The 21,911-nt window shown below is 48.3% G+C and overlaps 1 protein-coding gene across 1 annotated transcript in view; it reads left to right on the forward strand.

Annotated features, from left to right (window-relative positions):
• The window catches only part of LOC115194770 (uncharacterized), a 519,835-nt gene that overhangs the window by 150,963 nt on the left and 346,961 nt on the right, over positions 1-21,911 (forward strand). The window contains exons 9-13 of the mRNA XM_029754698.1: positions 1,636-1,656; positions 2,476-2,490; positions 3,823-4,059; positions 6,310-6,330; positions 19,888-19,908. Of these exons, the coding sequence (XP_029610558.1) occupies positions 1,636-1,656; positions 2,476-2,490; positions 3,823-4,059; positions 6,310-6,330; positions 19,888-19,908 (315 nt within the window). The remainder of the gene's footprint in view (positions 1-1,635; positions 1,657-2,475; positions 2,491-3,822; positions 4,060-6,309; positions 6,331-19,887; positions 19,909-21,911) is intronic.

Consider the following 21,911-nt stretch of genomic DNA (forward strand, 5'->3'; position numbering starts at 1 on the left):
CCTTCAGACCAGTCCTGTATTAGATCAGGATATAACTAGGAATGACCCATATCCTGTCCATTAGACTCTATTCATATATACCAGGTTACCTTCAGACCTGTATTAGATCAGGATATAACTAGGAATGATCCATATCCTGTCCATTAGACTCTATTCATTTATACCAGGCTACCTTCAGACCAGTCCTGTATTAGATCAGGATATAACTAGGAATGACCCATATCCTGTCCATTAGACTCTATTCATTTATACCAGGTTACCTTCAGACCAGTCCTGTATTAGATCAGGATATAACTAGGAATGACCCATATCCTGTCCATTAGACTCTATTCATTTATACCAGGTTACCTTCAGACCAGTCCTGTATTAGATCAGGATATAACTAGGAATGATCCATATCCTGTCCATTAGACTCTATTCATTTATACCAGGCTACCTTCAGACCAGTCCTGTATTAGATCAGGATATAACTAGGAATGACCCATATCCTGTCCATTAGACTCTATTCATTTATACCAGGTTACCTTCAGACCAGTCCTGTATTAGATCAGGATATAACTAGGAATGATCCATATCCTGTCCATTAGACTCTATTCATTTATACCAGGTTACCTTCAGACCAGTCCTGTATTAGATCAGGATATAACTAGGAATGATCCATATCCTGTCCATTAGACTCTATTCATTTATACCAGGTTACCTTCAGACCAGTCCTGTATTAGATCAGGATATAACTAGGAATGACCCATATCCTGTCCATTAGACTCTATTCATTTATACCAGGTTACCTTCAGACCAGTCCTGTATTAGATCAGGATATAACTAGGAATGATCCATATCCTGTCCATTAGACTCTATTCATTTATACCAGGTTACCTTCAGACCAGTCCTGTATTAGATCAGGATATAACTAGGAATGACCCATATCCTGTCCATTAGACTCTATTCATTTATACCAGGTTACCTTCAGACCAGTCCTGTATTAGATCAGGATATAACTAGGAATGATCCATATCCTGTCCATTAGACTCTATTCATTTATACCAGGTTACCTTCAGACCAGTCCTGTATTAGATCAGGATATAACTAGGAATGACCCATATCCTGTCCATTAGACTCTATTCATTTATACCAGGTTACCTTCAGACCAGTCCTGTATTAGATCAGGATATAACTAGGAATGACCCATATCCTGTCCATTAGACTCTATTCATTAATACCAGGTTACCTTCAGACCAGTCCTGTATTAGATCAGGATATAACTAGGAATGACCCATATCCTGTCCATTAGACTCTATTCATTTATACCAGGTTACCTTCAGACCTGTATTAGATCAGGATATAACCAGGAATGATCCATATCCTGTCCATTAGACTCTATTCATTTATACCAGGTTACCTTCAGACCTGTATTAGATCAGGATATAACTATATATAGGTACCAGTGTGAAGCTTGTAGAGCAAAACGGGTGAAATACCTTTTTAGACCCCCAGACACTAAAGTCAGAGTTTAGTTTAGCATTATGCTAATTAGATTACCGCGTGGGAACAGACATCCAGGCTTTTAATGATTATTAATTGTTATTGTACTTTTTACTATTGTGCTTTTACACATTTGTTGTCTTTTGTCTACAGAGATGGAGTATAGAGAACAAGGTAAGTGGTCTGTTGTCTTGTTAGAGTTTCACATATAGAGATTATGATTATTACTATAATACTGATGGGTCAACTGTTAATCACAGACCTCATGGTTTATTACTATAATACTGATGGGTCAACTGTTAATCACAGACCTCATGGTTTATTACTACAATACTGATGGGTCAACTGTTAATCACAGACCTCATGGTTTATTACTATAATACTGATGGGTCAACTGTTAATCACAGACCTCATGGTTTATTACTATAATACCGATGGGTCAACTGTTAATCACAGACCTCATGGTTTATTACTATAATACCGATGGGTCAACTGTTAAACACAGACCTCATGGTTTATTACTATAATACTGATGGGTCAACTGTTAATCACAGACCTCATGGTTTATTACTATAATACTGATGGGTCAACTGTTAATCACAGACCTCATGATTTATTACTATAATACTGATGGGTCAACTGTTAATCACAGACCTCATGGTTTATTACTATAATACTGATGGGTCAACTGTTAATCACAGACCTCATGGTTTAAACTATAATACTGATGGGTCAACTGTTAATCACAGACCTCATGGTTTATTACTATAATACTGATGGGTCAACTGTTAATCACAGACCTCATGATTTATTACTATAATACTGATGGGTCAACTGTTAATCACAGACCTCATGGTTTATTACTATAATACTGATGGTTTTAATGGTTATAATGTATATTAATTTGTGTTTTTTTAAACCACGTGTGAATATTACAATAATACAACCAGAAAACATATTCATGAATATTCATGTGTTTCCTTGTGTCTACAGTGAAGGAAAACAGGCGTAAGTACTATATAAGTATACAGTATATAACTCTACATCTAACCTGTCTAGTAATGTCCTCTTGTTCTACAGTATATAACTCTACATCTAACCTGACTAGTAATGTCCTCTTGTTCTACAGTATATAACTCTACATCTAACCTGACTAGTAATGTCCTCTTGTTCTACAGTATATAACTCTACATCTAACCTGACTAGTAATGTCCTCTTGTTCTACAGTATATAACTCTACATCTAACCTGACTAGTAATGTCCTCTTGTTCTACAGTATATAACTCTACATCTAACCTGACTAGTAATGTCCTCTTGTTCTACAGTATATAACTCTACATCTAACCTGTCTAGTAATGTCCTCTTGTTCTACAGTATATAACTCTACATCTAACCTGACTAGTAATGTCCTCTTGTTCTACAGTATATAACTCTACATCTAACCTGACTAGTAATGTCCTCTTGTTCTACAGTATATAACTCTACATCTAACCTGACTAGTAATGTCCTCTTGTTCTACAGTATATAACTCTACATCTAACCTGACTAGTAATGTCCTCTTGTTCTACAGTATATAACTCTACATCTAACCTGACTAGTAATGTCCTCTTGTTCTACAGTATATAACTCTACATCTAACCTGTCTAGTAATGTCCTCTTGTTCTACAGTATATAACTCTACATCTAACCTGACTAGTAATGTCCTCTTGTTCTACAGTATATAACTCTACATCTAACCTGACTAGTAATGTCCTCTTGTTCTACAGTATATAACTCTACATCTAACCTGACTAGTAATGTCCTCTTGTTCTACAGTATATAACTCTACATCTAACCTGACTAGTAATGTCCTCTTGTTCTACAGTATATAACTCTACATCTAACCTGACTAGTAATGTCCTCTTGTTCTACAGTATATAACTCTACATATAACCTGACTAGTAATGTCCTCTTGTTCTACAGTATATAACTCTACATCTAACCTGACTAGTAATGTCCTCTTGTTCTACAGTATATAACTCTACATCTAACCTGACTAGTAATGTCCTCTTGTTCTACAGTATATAACTCTACATCTAACCTGTCTAGTAATGTCCTCTTGTTCTACAGTATATAACTCTACATCTAACCTGTCTAGTAATGTCCTCTTGTTCTACAGTATATAACTCTACATCTAACCTGACTAGTAATGTCCTCTTGTTCTACAGTATATAACTCTACATCTAACCTGTCTAGTAATGTCCTCTTGTTCTACAGTATATAACTCTACATCTAACCTGACTAGTAATGTCCTCTTGTTCTACAGTATATAACTCTACATCTGTTTTCTTTCCTGTCTAGTTGATGCCCAGTTTGTGACCAGAAACAAGGTTCACCTCATTCAGAATGTTACCATGGTGATTCCCATAGCATTTTACTTGATCCATTCTGAGATGTACTGTAAGATCCGTGCTGCCAGGAACAGCCAGGACCAGATGGGACTGTTGTACGAGGCTTTCAACTCAAGAAGGGAAAAGGTGAAATCAGACTTTTACAGGATTCTACTGGATCTGGAACCTCACGTTGTCAAAGACCTGGGTAAGAACCTCTCTACCTCTGGTTACATATCACTGGAATATAAACCTTATCTAGTCTATCACCTGGGTAAGAACCTCTCTACCTCTGGTTACATATCACTGGAATATAAACCTGATCTAGTCTATCACCTGGGTAAGAACCTCTCTACCTCTGGTTACATATCACTGGAATATAAACCTTATCTAGTCTATCACCTGGGTAAGAACCTCTCTACCTCTGGTTAGATATCACTGGAATATAAACCTTATCTAGTCTATCACCTGGGTAAGAACCTCTCTACCTCTGGTTACATATCACTGGAATATAAACCTGATCTAGTCTATCACCTGGGTAAGAACCTCTCTACCTCTGGTTACATATCACTGGAATATAAACCTTATCTAGTCTATCACCTGGGTAAGAACCTCTCTACCTCTGGTTACATATCACTGGAATATAAACCTTATCTAGTCTATCACCTGGGTAAGAACCTCTCTACCTCTGGTTACATATCACTGGAATATAAACCTTATCTAGTCTATCACCTGGGTAAGAACCTCTCTACCTCTGGTTACATATCACTGGAATATAAACCTTATCTAGTCTATCACCTGGATAAGAACCTCTCTACCTCTGGTTACATATCACTGGAATATAAACCTGATCTAGTCTATCACCTGGGTAAGAACCTCTCTACCTCTGGTTACATATCACTGGAATATAAACCTTATCTAGTCTATCACCTGGGTAAGAACCTCTCTACCTCTGGTTACATATCACTGGAATATAAACCTTATCTAGTCTACCACCTGGGTAAGAACCTCTCTACCTCTGGTTACATATCACTGGAATATAAACCTTATTCCCTCTGGAATGGGAAACAATCTACATTTTATGATCAACTAACTACCATAGTTACTTGTTTAGTATCTGAATCCATGTAGGTTTACTCTACCATGTAGTTCCTAACTGAGCAGATCAATCAATCAAATGTATTTTATGAAGCCCTTTTAACATCCGCCTGAAACCCCACAGATCAAGCAATGCAGAAGCAGATTCTTAGTGGCTAAACTCCCTAGAAAGACTGGAACCTAGGAAGAAACCTAGAGAGGAACCAGGCTCTGAGGGGTGACCAGTCCTCTTCTGGCTGTACTGGGTAGACCAGAGGAACCAGGCTCTGAGGGGTGACCAGTCCTCTACTGGCTGTACTGGGTAGACCAGAGGAACCAGGCTCTGAGGGGTGACCAGTCCTCTTCTGGCTGTACTGGGTAGACCAGAGGAACCAGGCTCTGAGGGGTGACCAGTCCTCTACTGGCTGTACTGGGTAGACCAGAGGAACCAGGCTCTGAGGGGTGACCAGTCCTCTACTGGCTGTACTGGGTAGACCAGAGGAACCAGGCTCTGAGGGGTGACCAGTCCTCTACTGGCTGTACTGGGTAGAGAGGAAGCAGGCTCTGAGGGGTGACCAGTCCTCTACTGGCTGTACTGGGTAGACCAGAGGAACCAGGCTCTGAGGGTTGACCAGTCCTCTACTGGCTGTACTGGGTAGACCAGTGGAACCAGGCTCTGAGGGGTGACCAGTCCTCTACTGGCTGTACTGGGTAGACCAGAGGGACCAGGCTCTGAGGGGTGACCAGTCCTCTACTGGCTGTACTGGGTAGAGAGGAACCAGGCTCTGAGGGGTGACCAGTCCTCTACTGGCTTTACTGGGTAGACCAGAGGAACCAGGCTCTGAGGGGTGACCAGTCCGCTACTGGCTGTACTGGATAGAAAGGAACCAGGCTCTGAGGGGTGACCAGTCCTCTACTGACTGTACTGGGTAGACCAGAGGAACCAGGCTCTGAGGGGTGACCAGTCCTCTACTGGCTTTACTGGGTAAACCAGAGGAACCATGCTCTGAGGGGTGACCAGTCCTCTACTGGCTTTACTGGGTAAACCAGAGGAACCAGGCTCTGAGGGGTGACCAGTCCTCTACTGGCTGTAATGGGTAAACCAGAGGAACCAGGCTCTGAGGGGTGACCAGTCCTCTACTGGCTGTACTGGGTAGACCAGAGGAACCAGGCTCTGAGGGGTGACCAGTCCTCTACTGGCTGTAATGGGTAAACCAGAGGAACCAGGCTCTGAGGGGTGACCAGTCCTCTACTGGCTGTAATGGGTAGACCAGAGGAACCAGGCTCTGAGGAGGTACCAGCAGGGTTAGATAATATCATGATGGTTTTATGTGTCAACATGTCCCCTAACTGACTGTTTTTTTTTTCTTATCATCCACAGGTGGATATTATGACTACATTGGTAAGTAGTGTGTTTGTGTCTGATGTACCTACATGTCTGTCTTTGTTCCTGTCCGTCTGTTTTGGTTGCAAGATGAATTTATATTCCCTCCCTTCACTAAATATAAACTGTATATTTTATATTAATATTTTAACCTTTTTTAACTAGGAAAGTCAGTTCAGAACAAACTGTTATTGACATCGACGGCCTCCCAAAAGGCTAAAGGACTCCTGCTGGGACGGGGCCTGGGATTAAAAATACAATACAAATATAGGACAAAACACACATCACGACAAGGGAGACAACACAACACTACACACAGGGAGACCTAAGACAACAACACAGCATGGTAGCAACACAGCATGGTAGCAACACATGACAACACAGCATGGTAGAAACACAACATGGTAGCAACACAGCATGGTAGTAACACAGCATGGTAGTAACACAGCATGATAGCAACACATGACAACACAGCATGGTAGCAACACATGACAACACAGCATGGTAGCAACACAGCATGGTAGTAAGACATAACACAGCATGGTAGTAACACAGCATGGTAGCAACACAGCATGATAGCAACACATGACAACACAGCATGGTAGCAACACATGACAACACAGCATGGTAGCAACACAGCATGGTAGTAAGACATAACACAGCATGGTAGAAACACAGCATGGTAGCAACACAGCATGGTAGAAACACAGTATGGTAGCAACACATAACACAGCATGGTAGCAACACAGCATGGTAGCAACACATGACAACACAGCATGGTAGCAACACAGAATGGTAGAAACACAACACAGCATGGTAGCAACACATGACAACACAGCATGGTAGCAACACATGAACACACAGCATGGTAGCAACACAACACAGCATGGTAGCAACACAGCATGGTAGAAACACATGACAACACAGCATGGTAGAAACACATGACAACACAGCATGGTAGCAACACATGACAACACAGCATGGTAGCAACACAGCATGGTAGCAACACATGACAGCACAGCATGGTAGCAACACAGCATGGTAGCAACACAGCATGGTAGCAACACATGCACAGCACAAAGGTCAAGAAGGTAGAGACACCAATACATCACACAAAGCAGCCAATGATTATTTCATGGGTAGACCAGAGGAACCAGGCTCTGAAGGGTGACCAGTCCTCTACTGGCTGTACTGGGTAGACCAGAGGAACCAGGCTCTGAGGGGTGACCAGTCCTCTACTGGCTGTACTGGGTAGACCAGAGGAACCAGGCTCTGAGGGGTGACCAGTCCTCTACTGGCTGTACTGGGTAGACCAGAGGAACCAGGCTCTGAGGGGTGACCAGTCCTCTACTGGCTGTACTGGGTAGACCAGAGGAACCAGGCTCTGAGGGGTGACCAGTCCTCTACTGGCTGTACTGGGTAGACCAGAGGAACCAGGCTCTGAGGGGTGACCAGTCCTCTACTGGCTGTACTGGGTAGAGAGGAACCAGGCACTGAGGGGTGACCAGTCCTCTACTGGCTGTGCTAGGTAGAGAGTGTCGTGTCTTTGGCTATGCCGGATTAAGTGATATGACATGCTAACCTATAAAATTCTTTCTCTGTAATTAATATTACCTGATTAAGCTAATCATGTAAATGTAATTAACTAGAAAGTTGGGGCACCACGGAAGAATGTTTATAGAGCCGTTATCTTCCGAATAAACTCTTAAAATACTTAGTAATATTTTACATCGATAGCAGTCAATATTAACCCTTATCTTATTTTCAGTCTCATAATGAAAGTTGTAAATTCTTGGCTATCTTCACGAACCCTGGCTAACAAGTTGAATCAGCAATACAAAATTGGGTTTAATTATTTATTTACTAAATACCTAAACTAATCACACAGAATTACAAATAAACAGAATACAATTGATGTCATACAGAAAACGTCCCGGTGGACAGAACCTGGTTACACAAAGGAAAGGGGGTTGGGCTTGAATGAAAGAGCGGGAAGGTTTAGGAACACAGAAACAGCAGCTATGCTATCGTAAATACATTATCTTATGCATTCTAAATTACCACCCATTTGTAAAAGGAAAATGCAATAAATATTTACTCTGAGCTGCGCTTCGGTAGATTGGTCGTAGATGCTGGCCGGGTTGGCCAACAGATCTTCCTGTCCTCGAAATAATGTCTGGTGGTAAATTGGATACGTGGTGGTATCTTCGTCTGTTTGTTAGACTGGATCCGTCATCCGTCCTTTCCTAGCCCACGTCTACAGCGGCCGCTGCTAACTCAACGGCTAGGAAGTATCACTTCTGTAGTGAATAAGAGTTCAAAGTTCATACCATTCACCACCAAAGCTCACGCCGAGGTTGGCTTAGTTCTGTACTTGACGTGTGTCCTTCTAACGTAGAGGCTGCAGACCTCACGTACTGGAACAATGGTTATCTTTTCGTCAAAGGCTTTTATAGTGGAGAGGGGGAAGGATGTGTTTCATCGTTTATAACCCCTGTCTCTTCACAGGGGTGGGCCACTGATCGGCAGGGCACTTTCCTTATGAAAACCCAATTCTCTCATTTGGAAGCTAAAATTACATTTAATCTCCTAACAAACAATTTCAATATCAAACATTTCAATTGCATAACAATTCCATGTTACTCTGATAACTAGAGGGTGTATACTTTCTCAGGTACAGTTTATGTCGTCCTGTCATCAGTCATAATGTCTCAGATGACAACGAACCTGACATACATACTGATTACGTTCCAAAGCATATTTCCAACTGGTTTTATTACCAAAATATGGTTCCTTTCCCCATTTGTTTGATGTTCCCAGACTCTCTATATTTAACACAGGCTATTCAAGTCCTTCAGTAGGGTCAGAGAGAGAGGGGAAGGGAGAAAGGTATTTATGGGGGGGTCATAAACCTTACCCACAGGCCAACGTCATGACAAGAGGAACAAGGCTCTGAGGGGTGACCAGTCCTCTACTGACTGTACTGGGTAGACCAGAGTAACCAGGCTCTGAGGGGTGACCAGTCCTCTACTGGCTGTACTAGGTAGACCAGAGGAACCAGGCTCTGAGGGGTGACCAGTCCTCTACTGGCTGTACTGGGTAGACCAGAGGAACCAGGCCCTGAGGGCTGACATTTACATTTTAGTCATTTAGCAGACGCTCTTATCCAGAGCGACTTACAGTAGTGAATGCATACATTCTTTATTTTTATTTTTATTTTTTTTGTACTGGCCCCCCGTGGGAATCGAACCCACAACCCTGGCATTGCACACACCATGCTGGCGTTGCAAACACCATGCTCTACCAACTGAGCCACAGGGCCCAGTCCTCTACTGGCTGTACTGGGTAGAGAGGAACCAGGCTCTGAGGGGTGACCAGTCCTCTTCTGACTGTGCTGGGTAGAGAGGAACCAGGCTCTGAGGGGTGACCAGTCCTCTACTTGCTGTACTGGGTAGATCAGAGGAACCAGGCTCTGAGGGGTGACCAGTCCTCTACTGGCTGTACTGGGTAGACCAGAGGAACCAGGCTCTGAGGGGTGACCAGTCCTCTACTGGCTGTACTGGGTAGACCAGAGGAACCAGGCTCTGAGGGGTGACCAGTCCTCTACTGGCTGTACTGGGTAGACCAGAGGAACCAGGCTCTGAGGGGTGACCAGTCCTCTACTGGCTGTACTGGGTAGAGAGGAACCAGGCTGTGAGGGGTGACCAGTCCTCTACTGGCTGTACTGGGTAGAGAGGAACCAGGCTCTGAGGGGTGACCAGTCCTCTACTGGCTGTACTGGGTAGACCAGAGGAACCAGGCTCTGAGGGGTGACCAGTCTTCTACTGACTGTACTGGGTAGACCAGAGGAACCAGGCTCTGAGGGGTGACCAGTCCTCTACTGGCTGTACTGGGTAGACCAGAGGAACCAGGCTCTGAGGGGTGACCAGTCCTCTACTGGCTGTATTGGGTAGACCAGAGGAACCAGGCTCTGAGGGGTGACCAGTCCTCTACTGGCTGTACTGGGTAGACCAGAGGAACCAGGCTCTGAGGGGTGACCAGTCTTCTACTGACTGTACTGGGTAGACCAGAGGAACCAGGCTCTGAGTGGTGACCAGCCCTCTACTTGCTGTACTGGGTAGACCAGAGGAACCAGGCTCTGAGGGGTGGCGAGTCCTCTACTGGCTGTACTGGGTAGAGAGGAACCAGGCTCTGAGGGGTGACCAGTCCTCTACTGGCTGTACTGGGTAGACCAGAGGAACCAGGCTCTGAGGGGTGACCAGTCCTCTACTGGCTGTACTGGGTAGACCAGAGGAACCAGGCTCTGAGGGGTGACCAGTCCTCTACTGGCTGTAATGGGTAGACCAGAGGAACCAGGCTCTGAAAGGTGACCAGTCCTCTACTGGCTGTACTGGGTAGACCAGAATAACCTGGTTTGAGGGGTGACCAGTCCTCTACTGGCTGTACTGGGTAGACCAGAGGATCCAGGCTCTGAGGGTTGACCAGTCCTCTACTGGCTTTACTGGGTAGAGAGGAACCAGGCTTTGAGGGGTGACCAGTCCTCTAATGGCTTTACTGGGTAGAGAGGATCCAGGCTCTGAGGGGTGACCAGTCCTTTTACTGGCTGTACTGGGTAGAGAGGAACCAGGCTCTGAGTGGTGACCAGTCCTCTACTGGCTGTACTGGGTAGACCAGAGGAACCAGGCTTTGAGAGGTGACCAGTCCTCTACTTGCTGTACTGGGTAGACCAGAGGAACCAGGCTTTGAGAGGTGACCAGTCCTCTTCTGGCTGTACTGGGTAGACCAGAGGAACCAGGCTCTGAGTGGTGACCAGTCCTCTACTTGCTGTACTGGGTAGACCAGAGGAACCAGGCTCTGAGGGGTGACCAGTCCTCTACTGGCTGTACCGGGTAGACCAGAGGAACCAGGCTTTGAGAGGTGACCAGTCCTCTACTGGCTGTACTGGGTAGACCAGAGGAACCAGGCTCTGAGGGGTGACCAGTCCTCTTCTGGCTGTACTGGGTAGAGAGGAACCAGGCTTTGAGGGGTGACCAGTCCTCTACTGGCTGTACTGGGTAGACCAGAGGAACCATGCTTTGAGAGGTGACCAGTCCTCTTCTGGCTGTACTGGGTAGAGAGGAACCAGGCTCTGAGGGGTGACCAGTCCTCTACTGGCTGTACTGGGTAGAGAGGAACCAGGCTCTGAGGGGTGACCAGTCTTCTACTGACTGTACTGGGTAGACCAGAGGAACCAGGCTCTGAGGGGTGACCAGTCCTCTACTGGCTGTACTGGGTAGACCAGAGGAACCAGGCTCTGAGGGGTGACCAGTCCTCTACTGGCTGTACTGGGTAGAGAGGAACCAGGCTCTGAGGGGTGACCAGTCTTCTACTGACTGTACTGGGTAGACCAGAGGAACCAGGCTCTGAGGCGTGACCAGTCCTCTACTCGTTAGAGAGGGATCAGGCTTTGAGGGGTGACCAGTCCTTTTTCTGGCTGTACTGGGTAGACCAGAGGAACCAGGCTCTGAGTGGTGACCAGTCCTCTACTTGCTGTACTGGGTAGACCAGAGGAACCAGGCTCTGAGGGGTGGCCAGTCCTCTACTGGCTGTACTGGGTAGAGAGGAACCAGGCTCTGAGGGGTGACCAGTCTTCTACTGACTGTACTGGGTAGACCAGAGGAACCAGGCTCTGAGGGGTGACCAGTCCTCTACTGGCTGTACTGGGTAGACCAGAGGAACTAGGCTCTGAGGGGTGACCAGTCCTCTACTGGCTGTACTGGGTAGACCAGAGGAACCAGGCTCTGAGGGGTGGCCAGTCCTCTACTGGCTGTACTGGGTAGAGAGGAACCAGGCTCTGAGGGGTGACCTGTCTTCTACTGACGGTACTGGGTAGACCAGAGGAACCAGGCTCTGAGGCGTGACCAGTCCTCTACTCGGTAGAGAGGGATCAGGCTTTGAGGGGTGTCGTGACGTTGTATTAGTTAATGTGACGACTGTTGCTCATCGAATGATTAACGGTTTATAATTACGTGATTAAATGAATTAAGCAATGAATCAAGCAATTATTAACTCATTAACCTGGGGCACCATGGGAACATTGTTTTGATTGAGTTTCTATTTCCCAAATTAACTCAAAGGATATCAGAATATCGATTACAACAGTCGCTAAATTAATCAATTTCCTCTACAGTCTCATTATCTGAACGTCGTATAATCCGTGAATCTGCACGGACCCGGGCTTTACCACTGAATTTACCACACCAATCTTAGTTGATTATTTATTTACTAGCAAGCTAAAATGATGATAAAAATGCACATACACAAAACACAGTCTAGCTATTGATTAGGACTTAGTATAACGGGCCAACACACTATGGCGCTTGTTACCCCAAATGGGGATTTTAAAGAGAGCGAAAGAAAGGAAGTACATGAGAGAAATATACATTTGGGTTCATTTGTCAGCCATGCTTATTTAAAATTAGCCTTGCCCCGAACTGCCGCTCTTATGGGTCAGAATATAATGATGTAATTACGTGTTGTAGTTCTCAGGTGGGAAGCTCCGCGTGGGTCGTTTAGGCTTCTAAATGACGCACTTCTTCTCCGGCGCAACTCTCTGGTTGTCCTCACGATGTCAGTGTCCTTCTTGGCTAAGTGGTCTGATCCTCACCCTTGATCGGAAAGGGGTCTTCTGAGGACAGACAGCTCTGTAGCTCAGAGCTCACAGCTTCGGCTCGAATGGTGTCGATACCACGATTCAATCGAGAGTGGAGGCTGGGTGGTTCGGCTTGAATTCACCCGCTTAGACACAGCTACTCGTCCGTAGCTCGTGTAGAAAAATATTTCTTTGTCTTCAACCTTGTGTTTCGTTTTGGGGTTCGTCGACTTTGTTAGACCTTAGCTGCAGCTTGGGGTCAATAGTCTACCATGTTAATTCTCCAATCTCCTGTCTTATACCCTCGGGTCAGAAGTGGGTGTAACAGCCTTTAGGGCGATTCTCTGGGCGGACCAAGTACAGGGGCAAGGCTTAGATTTGGCTAAAAATCCGATTTTAGACACTAACTTCACATTTCATCTTTATCAAAACATTCTGTTTGATTTGGATATTTTCCAAACAGCGTACAATGTATAAACATCAGGCATATACTGGGAAAACTCTTAAAGGTACAATGTTTTCATAATAACGTCATCTCTTAACCTTTAAAAACCAATACAAAAGTTACATACATTTTAATATTCCACTTTTCGTCATAACCACCATTGTGGCTGACGGAAACCATTGTTCCAAAGTTCCTTTATTGCATGTTTAAGGTTCTGAGGCCAGTTCTCCATTGTTAGGACAAAGGAATTTCTCTGTATTATGGGCATGAGGTGTCATAAAACCCCCACATCTTCAGACCCCTAGATCTCTCCTCCTCTGTTGGGGGTTTGGGAGATAATCTGTAGGGTGGTGGTCTCCTGTACCCTGACCTGATCAGGACAGTCATGACAGGGGTGACCAGTCCTTTTTCTGGCTGTACTGGGTAGACCAGAGGAACCAGGCTCTGAGTGGTGACCAGTCCTCTACTTGCTGTACTGGGTAGACCAGAGGAACCAGGCTCTGAGGGGTGGCCAGTCCTCTACTGGCTGTACTGGGTAGACCAGAGGAACCAGGCTCTGAGGGGTGACCAGTCCTCTTCTGGCTGTACTGGGTAGAGAGGAACCAGGCTTTGAGGGGTGACCAGTCCTCTACTGGCTGTACTGGGTAGACCAGAGGAACCATGCTTTGAGAGGTGACCAGTCCTCTTCTGGCTGTACTGGGTAGAGAGGAACCAGGCTCTGAGGGGTGACCAGTCCTCTACTGGCTGTACTGGGTAGAGAGGAACCAGGCTCTGAGGGGTGACCAGTCCTCTACTGACTGTACTGGGTAGACCAGAGGAACCAGGCTCTGAGGGGTGACCAGTCCTCTACTGGCTGTACTGGGTAGACCAGAGGAACCAGGCTCTGAGGCGTGACCAGTCCTCTACTCGGTAGAGAGGGATCAGGCTTTGAGGGGTGACCAGTCCTTTTTCTGGCTGTACTGGGTAGACCAGAGGAACCAGGCTCTGAGTGGTGACCAGTCCTCTACTTGCTGTACTGGGTAGACCAGAGGAACCAGGCTCTGAGGGGTGGCCAGTCCTCTACTGGCTGTACTGGGTAGAGAGGAACCAGGCTCTGAGGGGTGACCTGTCCTCTACTGGCTGTACTGGGTAGACCAGAGGAACCAGGCTCTGAGGGGTGACCAGTCCTCTACTGGCTGTACTGGGTAGAAAGGAACCAGGCTGTGAGGGGTGACCAGTCCTCTACTGGCTGTACTGGGTAGAGAGGAACCAGGCTCTGAGGGGTGACCTGTCCTCTACTGGCTGTACTGGGTAGACCAGAGGAACCAGGCTCTGAGGGGTGACCAGTCCTCTACTGGCTGTACTGGGTAGACCAGAGGAACCAGGCTCTGAGGGGTGACCAGTCCTCTACTGGCTGTACTGGGTAGAGAGGAACCAGGCTGTGAGGGGTGACCAGTCCTCTACTGGCTGTACTGGGTAGACCAGAGGAACCAGGCTCTGAGGGGTGACCAGTCTTCTACTGACTGTACTGGGTAGACCAGAGGAACCAGGCTCTGAGTGGTGACCAGTCCTCTACTGGCTGTACTGGGTAGACCAGAGGAACCAGGCTCTGAGGGGTGACCAGTCCTCTACTGGCTGTACTGGTTAGACCAGAGGATCCAGGCTCTGAGGGGTGACCAGTCCTCTACTGACTGTACTGGGTAGAGAGGAACCAGGCTCTGTGGGGTGACCAGTCCTCTACTGGCTGTACTGGGTAGACCAGAGGAACCAGGCTCTGAGGGGGTGACCAGTCCTCTACTGGCTGTACTGGGTAGACCAGTGGAACCAGGCTCTGAGGGGTGACCAGTCCTCTACTGGCTGTACTGGGTAGACCAGAGGAACCAGGCTCTGAGGGGTGACCAGTCCTCTACTGGCTGTACTGGGTAGACCAGAGGAACCAGGCTCTGAGGGGTGATCAGTCCTCTACTGGCTGTACTGGGTAGAGAGGAACCAGGCTCTGAGTGGTGACCAGTCCTCTACTGGCTTTACTGGGTAGAGAGGAACCAGGCTCTGAGGCGTGACCAGTCCTCTACTGGCTTTACTGGATAGACCAGAGGAACCAGGCTCTGAGGGGTGACCAGTCTTCTACTGACTGTACTGGGTAGACCAGAGGAACCAGGCTCTGAGGGGTGACCAGTCCTCTACTGGCTGTACTGGGTAGAGAGGAACCAGGCTCTGAGGGGTGACCAGTCCTCTACTGGCTGTACTGGGTAGACCAGAGGAACCAGGCTCTGAGGGGTGACCAGTCCTCTTCTGGCTGTACTGGGTGGACCAGAGGAACCAGGCTCTGAGGGGTGACCAGTCCTCTACTGGCTGTACTGGGTAGACCAGAGGAACCATGCTTTGAGAGGTGACCAGTCCTCTTCTGGCTGTACTGGGTAGAGAGGAACCAGGCTCTGAGGGGTGACCAGTCCTCTACTGGCTGTACTGGGTAGAGAGGAACCAGGCTCTGAGGGGTGACCTGTCCTCTACTCGGTAGAGAGGGATCAGGCTTTGAGGGGTGACCAGTCCTCTACTTGCTGTACTGGGTAGACCAGAGGAACCAGGCTCTGAGGGGTGACCAGTCCTCTACTGGCTGTACTGGGTAGAAAGGAACCAGGCTGTGAGGGGTGACCAGTCCTCTACTGGCTGTACTGGGTAGAGAGGAACCAGGCTCTGAGGGGTGACCTGTCCTCTACTGGCTGTACTGGGTAGACCAGAGGAACCAGGCTCTGAGGGGTGACCAGTCCTCTACTGGCTGTACTGGGTAGAAAGGAACCAGGCTGTGAGGGGTGACCAGTCCTCTACTGGCTGTACTGGGTAGAGAGGAACCAGGCTCTGAGGGGTGACCTGTCCTCTACTGGCTGTACTGGGTAGACCAGAGGAACCAGGCTCTGAGGGGTGACCAGTCCTCTACTGGCTGTACTGGGTAGAGAGGAACCAGGCTCTGAGGGGTGACCAGTCCTCTACTGGCTGTACTGGGTAGACCAGAGGAACCAGGCTCTGAGGGGTGACCAGTCCTCTACTGGCTGTACTGGGTAGACCAGAGGAACCAGGCTCTGAGGGGTGACCAGTCCTCTACTGGCTGTACTGGGTAGACCAGAGGAACCAGGCTCTGAGGGGTGACCAGTCTTCTACTGACTGTACTGGGTAGACCAGAGGAACCAGGCTCTGAGGGGTGACCAGTCCTCTACTGGCTGTACTGGGTAGAGAGGAACCAGGCTGTGAGGGGTGACCAGTCCTCTACTGGCTGTACTGGGTAGACCAGAGGAACCAGGCTCTGAGGGGTGACCAGTCCTCTACTGGCTGTACTGGGTAGACCAGAGGAACCAGGCTCTGAGGGGTGATCAGTCCTCTACTGGCTGTACTGGGTAGAGAGGAACCAGGCTCTGAGTGGTGACCAGTCCTCTACTGGCTTTACTGGGTAGAGAGGAACCAGGCTCTGAGGCGTGACCAGTCCTCTACTGGCTTTACTGGATAGACCAGAGGAACCAGGCTCTGAGGGGTGACCAGTCTTCTACTGGATGTACTGGGTAGACCAGGCTCTGAGGCGTGACCAGTCCTCTACTGGCTGTACTGGGTAGAGAGGAACCAGGCTCTGAGTGGTGACCAGTCCTCTACTGGCTTTACTGGGTAGAGAGGAACCAGGCTCTGAGGCGTGACCAGTCCTCTACTGCCTTTACTGGATAGACCAGAGGAACCAGGCTCTGAGGGGTGACCAGTCTTCTACTGGATGTACTGGGTAGACCAGAGGATCCAGGCTCTGAGGGGTGACCAGTCCTCTACTGACTGTACTGGGTAGACCAGAGGAACCAGGCTCTGAGGGGTGACCAGTCCTCTACTGGCTGTACTGGGTAGACCAGAGGAACCAGGCTCTGAGGGGTGACCAGTCCTCTACTGGCTGTACTGGGTAGACCAGAGGAACCAGGCTCTGAGGGGTGACCAGTCCTCTTCTGGCTGTACTGGGTAGAGAGGAACCAGGCTCTGAGGGGTGACCAGTCCTCTACTGGCTGTACTGGGTAGACCAGAGGAACCAGGCTCTGAGGGGGTGACCAGTCCTCTACTGGCTGTACTGGGTAGACCAGTGGAACCAGGCTCTGAGGGGTGACCAGTCCTCTACTGGCTGTACTGGGTAGACCAGAGGAACCAGGCTCTGAGGGGTGACCAGTCCTCTACTGGCTGTACTGGGTAGACCAGAGGAACCAGGCTCTGAGGGGTGATCAGTCCTCTACTGGCTGTACTGGGTAGACCAGTGGAACCAGGCTCTGAGGGGTGACCAGTCCTCTACTGGCTGTACTGGATAGACCAGAGGAACCAGGCTCTGAGGGGTGACCAGTCCTCTACTGGCTTTACTGGGTAGAGAGAAACCAGGCTCTGAGGCGTGACCAGTCCTCTACTGGCTTTACTGGATAGACCAGAGGAACCAGGCTCTGAGGGGTGACCAGTCTTCTACTGGATGTACTGGGTAGACCAGAGGAACCAGGCTCTGAGGGGTGACCAGTCCTCTACTGGCTGTACTGGGTAGAGAGGAACCAGGCTCTGAGGAGTGACCAGTCCTCTACTGGCTGTACTGGGTAGACCAGAGGAACCAGACTCTGAGGGGTGACCAGTCCTCTACTGGCTGTACTGGGTAGACTGGAACCAGGCTCTGAGGGGTGACCAGTCCTCTACTGGCTGTACTGGGTAGAGAGGAACCAGGCTCTGAGGGGTAACCAGTCCTCTACTGACTGTACTGGGTAGACCAGAGGAACCAGGCTCTGAGGGGTGACCAGTCCTCTACTGGCTGTACTGGTTAGACCAGAGGATCCAGGCTCTGAGGGGTGACCAGTCCTCTACTGGCTGTACTGGGTAGACCAGAGGAACCAGGCTCTGAGGGGTGACCAGTCCTCTGCTGGCTGTACTGGATAGAGAGGAACCAGGCTCTGAGGGGTGACCAGTACTCTACTGGCTTTACTGGGTAGACCAGAGGAACCAGGCTCTGAGGGGTGACCAGTCCTCTGCTGGCTGTACTGGGTAGACCAGAGGAACCAGGCTCTGAGGGGTGACCAGTCCTCTACTGGCTGTACTGGGTAGACCAGAGGAACCAGGCTCTGAGGGGTGACCAGTCCTCTTCTGGCTGTACTGGGTAGAGAGGAACCAGGCTCTGAGGGGTGACCAGTCTTCTACTGACTGTACTGGGTAGACCAGAGGAACCAGGCTCTGAGGGGTGACCAGTCCTCTGCTGGCTGTACTGGATAGAGAGGAACCAGGCTCTGAGGGGTGACCAGTACTCTACTGGCTTTACTGGGTAGACCAGAGGAACCAGGCTCTGAGGGGTGACCAGTCCTCTACTGGCTGTACTGGGTAGACTGGAACCAGGCTCTGAGGGGTGACCAGTCCTCTGCTGGCTGTACTGGATAGAGAGGAACCAGGCTCTGAGGAGTGGCCAGTACTCTACTGGCTTTACTGGGTAGACCAGAGGAACCAGGCTCTGAGGGGTGACCAGTCCTCTGCTGGCTGTACTGGGTAGACCAGAGGAACCAGGCTCTGAGGGGTGACCAGTCCTCTACTGGCTGTACTGGGTAGACCAGAGGAACCAGGCTCTGAGGGGGTGACCAGTCCTCTACTGGCTGTACTGGGTAGACCAGTGGAACCAGGCTCTGAGGGGTGACCAGTCCTCTACTGGCTGTACTGGGTAGACCAGAGGAACCAGGCTCTGAGGGGTGACCAGTCCTCTGCTGGCTTTACTGGGTAGAGAGGAACCAGGCTCTGAGGCGTGACCAGTCCTCTACTGGCTTTACTGGATAGACCAGAGGAACCAGGTTCTGAGGGGTGACCAGTCTTCTACTGGATGTACTGGGTAGACCAGAGGAACCAGGCTCTGAGGGGTGACCAGTCCTCTACTGGCTGTACTGGGTAGACCAGAGGAACCAGGCTCTGAGGAGTGACCAGTCCTCTACTGGCTGTACTGGGTAGACCAGAGGAACCAGACTCTGAGGGGTGACCAGTCCTCTACTGGCTGTACTGGGTAGACTGGAACCAGGCTCTGAGGGGTGACCAGTCCTCTACTGGCTGTACTGGGTAGAGAGGAACCAGGCTCTGAGGGGTAACCAGTCCTCTACTGGCTGTACTGGGTAGACCAGAGGAACCAGGCTCTGAGGGGTGACCAGTCCTCTACTGGCTGTACTGGGTAGAGAGGAACCAGACTCTGAGGGGTGACCAGTCCTCTACTGGCTGTACTGGGTAGACCAGAGGAACCAGGCTCTGAGGGGTGACCAGTCCTCTACTGGCTGTACTGGGTAGACCAGAGGAACCAGGCTCTGAGGGGTGACCAGTCCTCTACTGGCTGTACTGGGTAGACCAGAGGAACCAGGTTCTGAGGGGTGACCTGTCCTCTACTGGCTGTACTGGGTAGACCAGAGGAACCAGGTTCTGACGATGTACCAGGAGGGTTAGATAGTAACATGATGGTTTTATGTGTCAACATGTCTCTTAACTGACTGTTTTTTCTTATCATCCACAGGTCGATCTTATGACAACATTTGTAAGTAGTGTGTTTGTGTCTGATGTGCCTACCTGTCTGTCTTTGTTCCTGTCCGTCTGTTTTGGTTGCAAGATGAATTTATATACCCTCCCCCCCCAAACCCTAAATCTAAACTGTATATTTTATATTCTTATTTTTAACCTTTTTTAACTAGGAAAGTCAGTTCAGAACAAATTGTTATTTACTGACGGCCTCCCAAAAGGCTAAAAGACTCCTGCTGTGACGGGGCCTGGGATTAAAAATACAATAAAAATATAGGACAAAACACACATCACGACAAGACAACAACACAACACTACATACAGAGAGACCTAAGACAACAACACAGCATGGCAGCAACACATGACAACACAGCATGGTAACAACACATAACAACACAGCGTGGTAACAACACATGACAACACAGCATGGTAACAACACATGACAACACAGCATGGTAGCAACACAGCATGGTAGCAACACAGCATGGTAGCAACACAGCATGGTAGCAACACAGCATGATAGCAACACAACATGGTAGCAACACAGCATGGTAGCAACACAACATGGTAGCAACACAGCATGGTAGCAACACAGTATGATAGAAACAGCACGGTAGCAACACATGGCAGCGACACAGCATGGCAGCAACACAGCATGGTAGCAACACAACATGGTAGCAACACAACATGGTAGCAGCACTTCACAACACAGCATGGTAGCAACACAGCATGGTAGCAACACAGCATGGTAGAAACACAGCATGGCAAAAACACAACATGGTAGCAACACAGCATGGTAGCAACACTTGACAACACAGCATCGTAGCAACACTTGACAACACAGCATGGTAGAAACACAGCATGGTAGCAACACTTGACAACACAGCATGGTAGAAACACTTGACAACACAGCATGGTAGCAACACAGCATGGTAGCAACACTTGACAACACAGCATGGTAGAAACACTTGACAACACAGCATGGTAGCAACACTTGACACCACAGCATGGTAGAAACACTTGACACCACAGCATGGTAGAAACACTTGACACCACAGCATGGTAGCAACACTTGACAACACAGCATGGTAGAAACACTTGACAACACAGCATGGTAGCAACACTTGACAACACAGCATGGTAGAAACACTTGACACCACAGCATGGTAGCAACACTTGACAACACAGCATGGTAGAAACACTTGACAACACAGCATGGTAGCAACACTTGACAACACAGCATGGTAGAAACACTTGACAACACAGCATGGTAGAAACACTTGACACCACAGCATGGTAGAAACACATGACAACACAGCATGGTAGAAACACATGACAACACAGCATGGTAGCAGCACAGCATGGTAGCAGCACAGCATGGTAGCAGCACAGCATGGTAGCAACACAGCATGGTAGCAACACTTGACAACACAGCATGGTAGCATCACAGCATGGTAGCATCACAGCATGGCAGCAACACATGGCAACACAGCATGGTAGAAACACTTGACAACACAGCATAGTAGCAACACTTGACAACACAGCATGGTAGCAACACATGACAACACAGCATGGCAGCAACACTTGACAACACAGCATGGTAGAAACACAGCATGGTAGCAACACTTGACAACACAGCATGGCAGAAACACATGGCAACACAGCATGGTAGCAACACATGACAACACAGCATGGTAGCAGCACTTGGCAACACAGCATGGTAGAAACACTTGACAACACAGCATGGTAGCAGCACAGCATGGTAGAAGCACAGCATGGCAGCATCACAGCATGGCAGCAACACATGGCAACACAGCATGGTAGAAACACTTGACAACACAGCATGGTAGAAACACAGCATGGTAGCAACACATGACAACACAGCATGGTAGCAACACAGCATGGTAGCAACACAGCATGGTAGCAACACATGACAACACAGCATGGTAGCAACACAGCATGGTAGCAACACTTGGCAACACAGCATGGTAGCAACACTTGACAACACAGCATGGTAGCAAC

Source organism: Salmo trutta, chromosome 5, assembly GCF_901001165.1.
Source record: "Salmo trutta chromosome 5, fSalTru1.1, whole genome shotgun sequence".
In the NCBI taxonomy this organism is placed as follows: Eukaryota; Metazoa; Chordata; class Actinopteri; order Salmoniformes; family Salmonidae; genus Salmo; species Salmo trutta.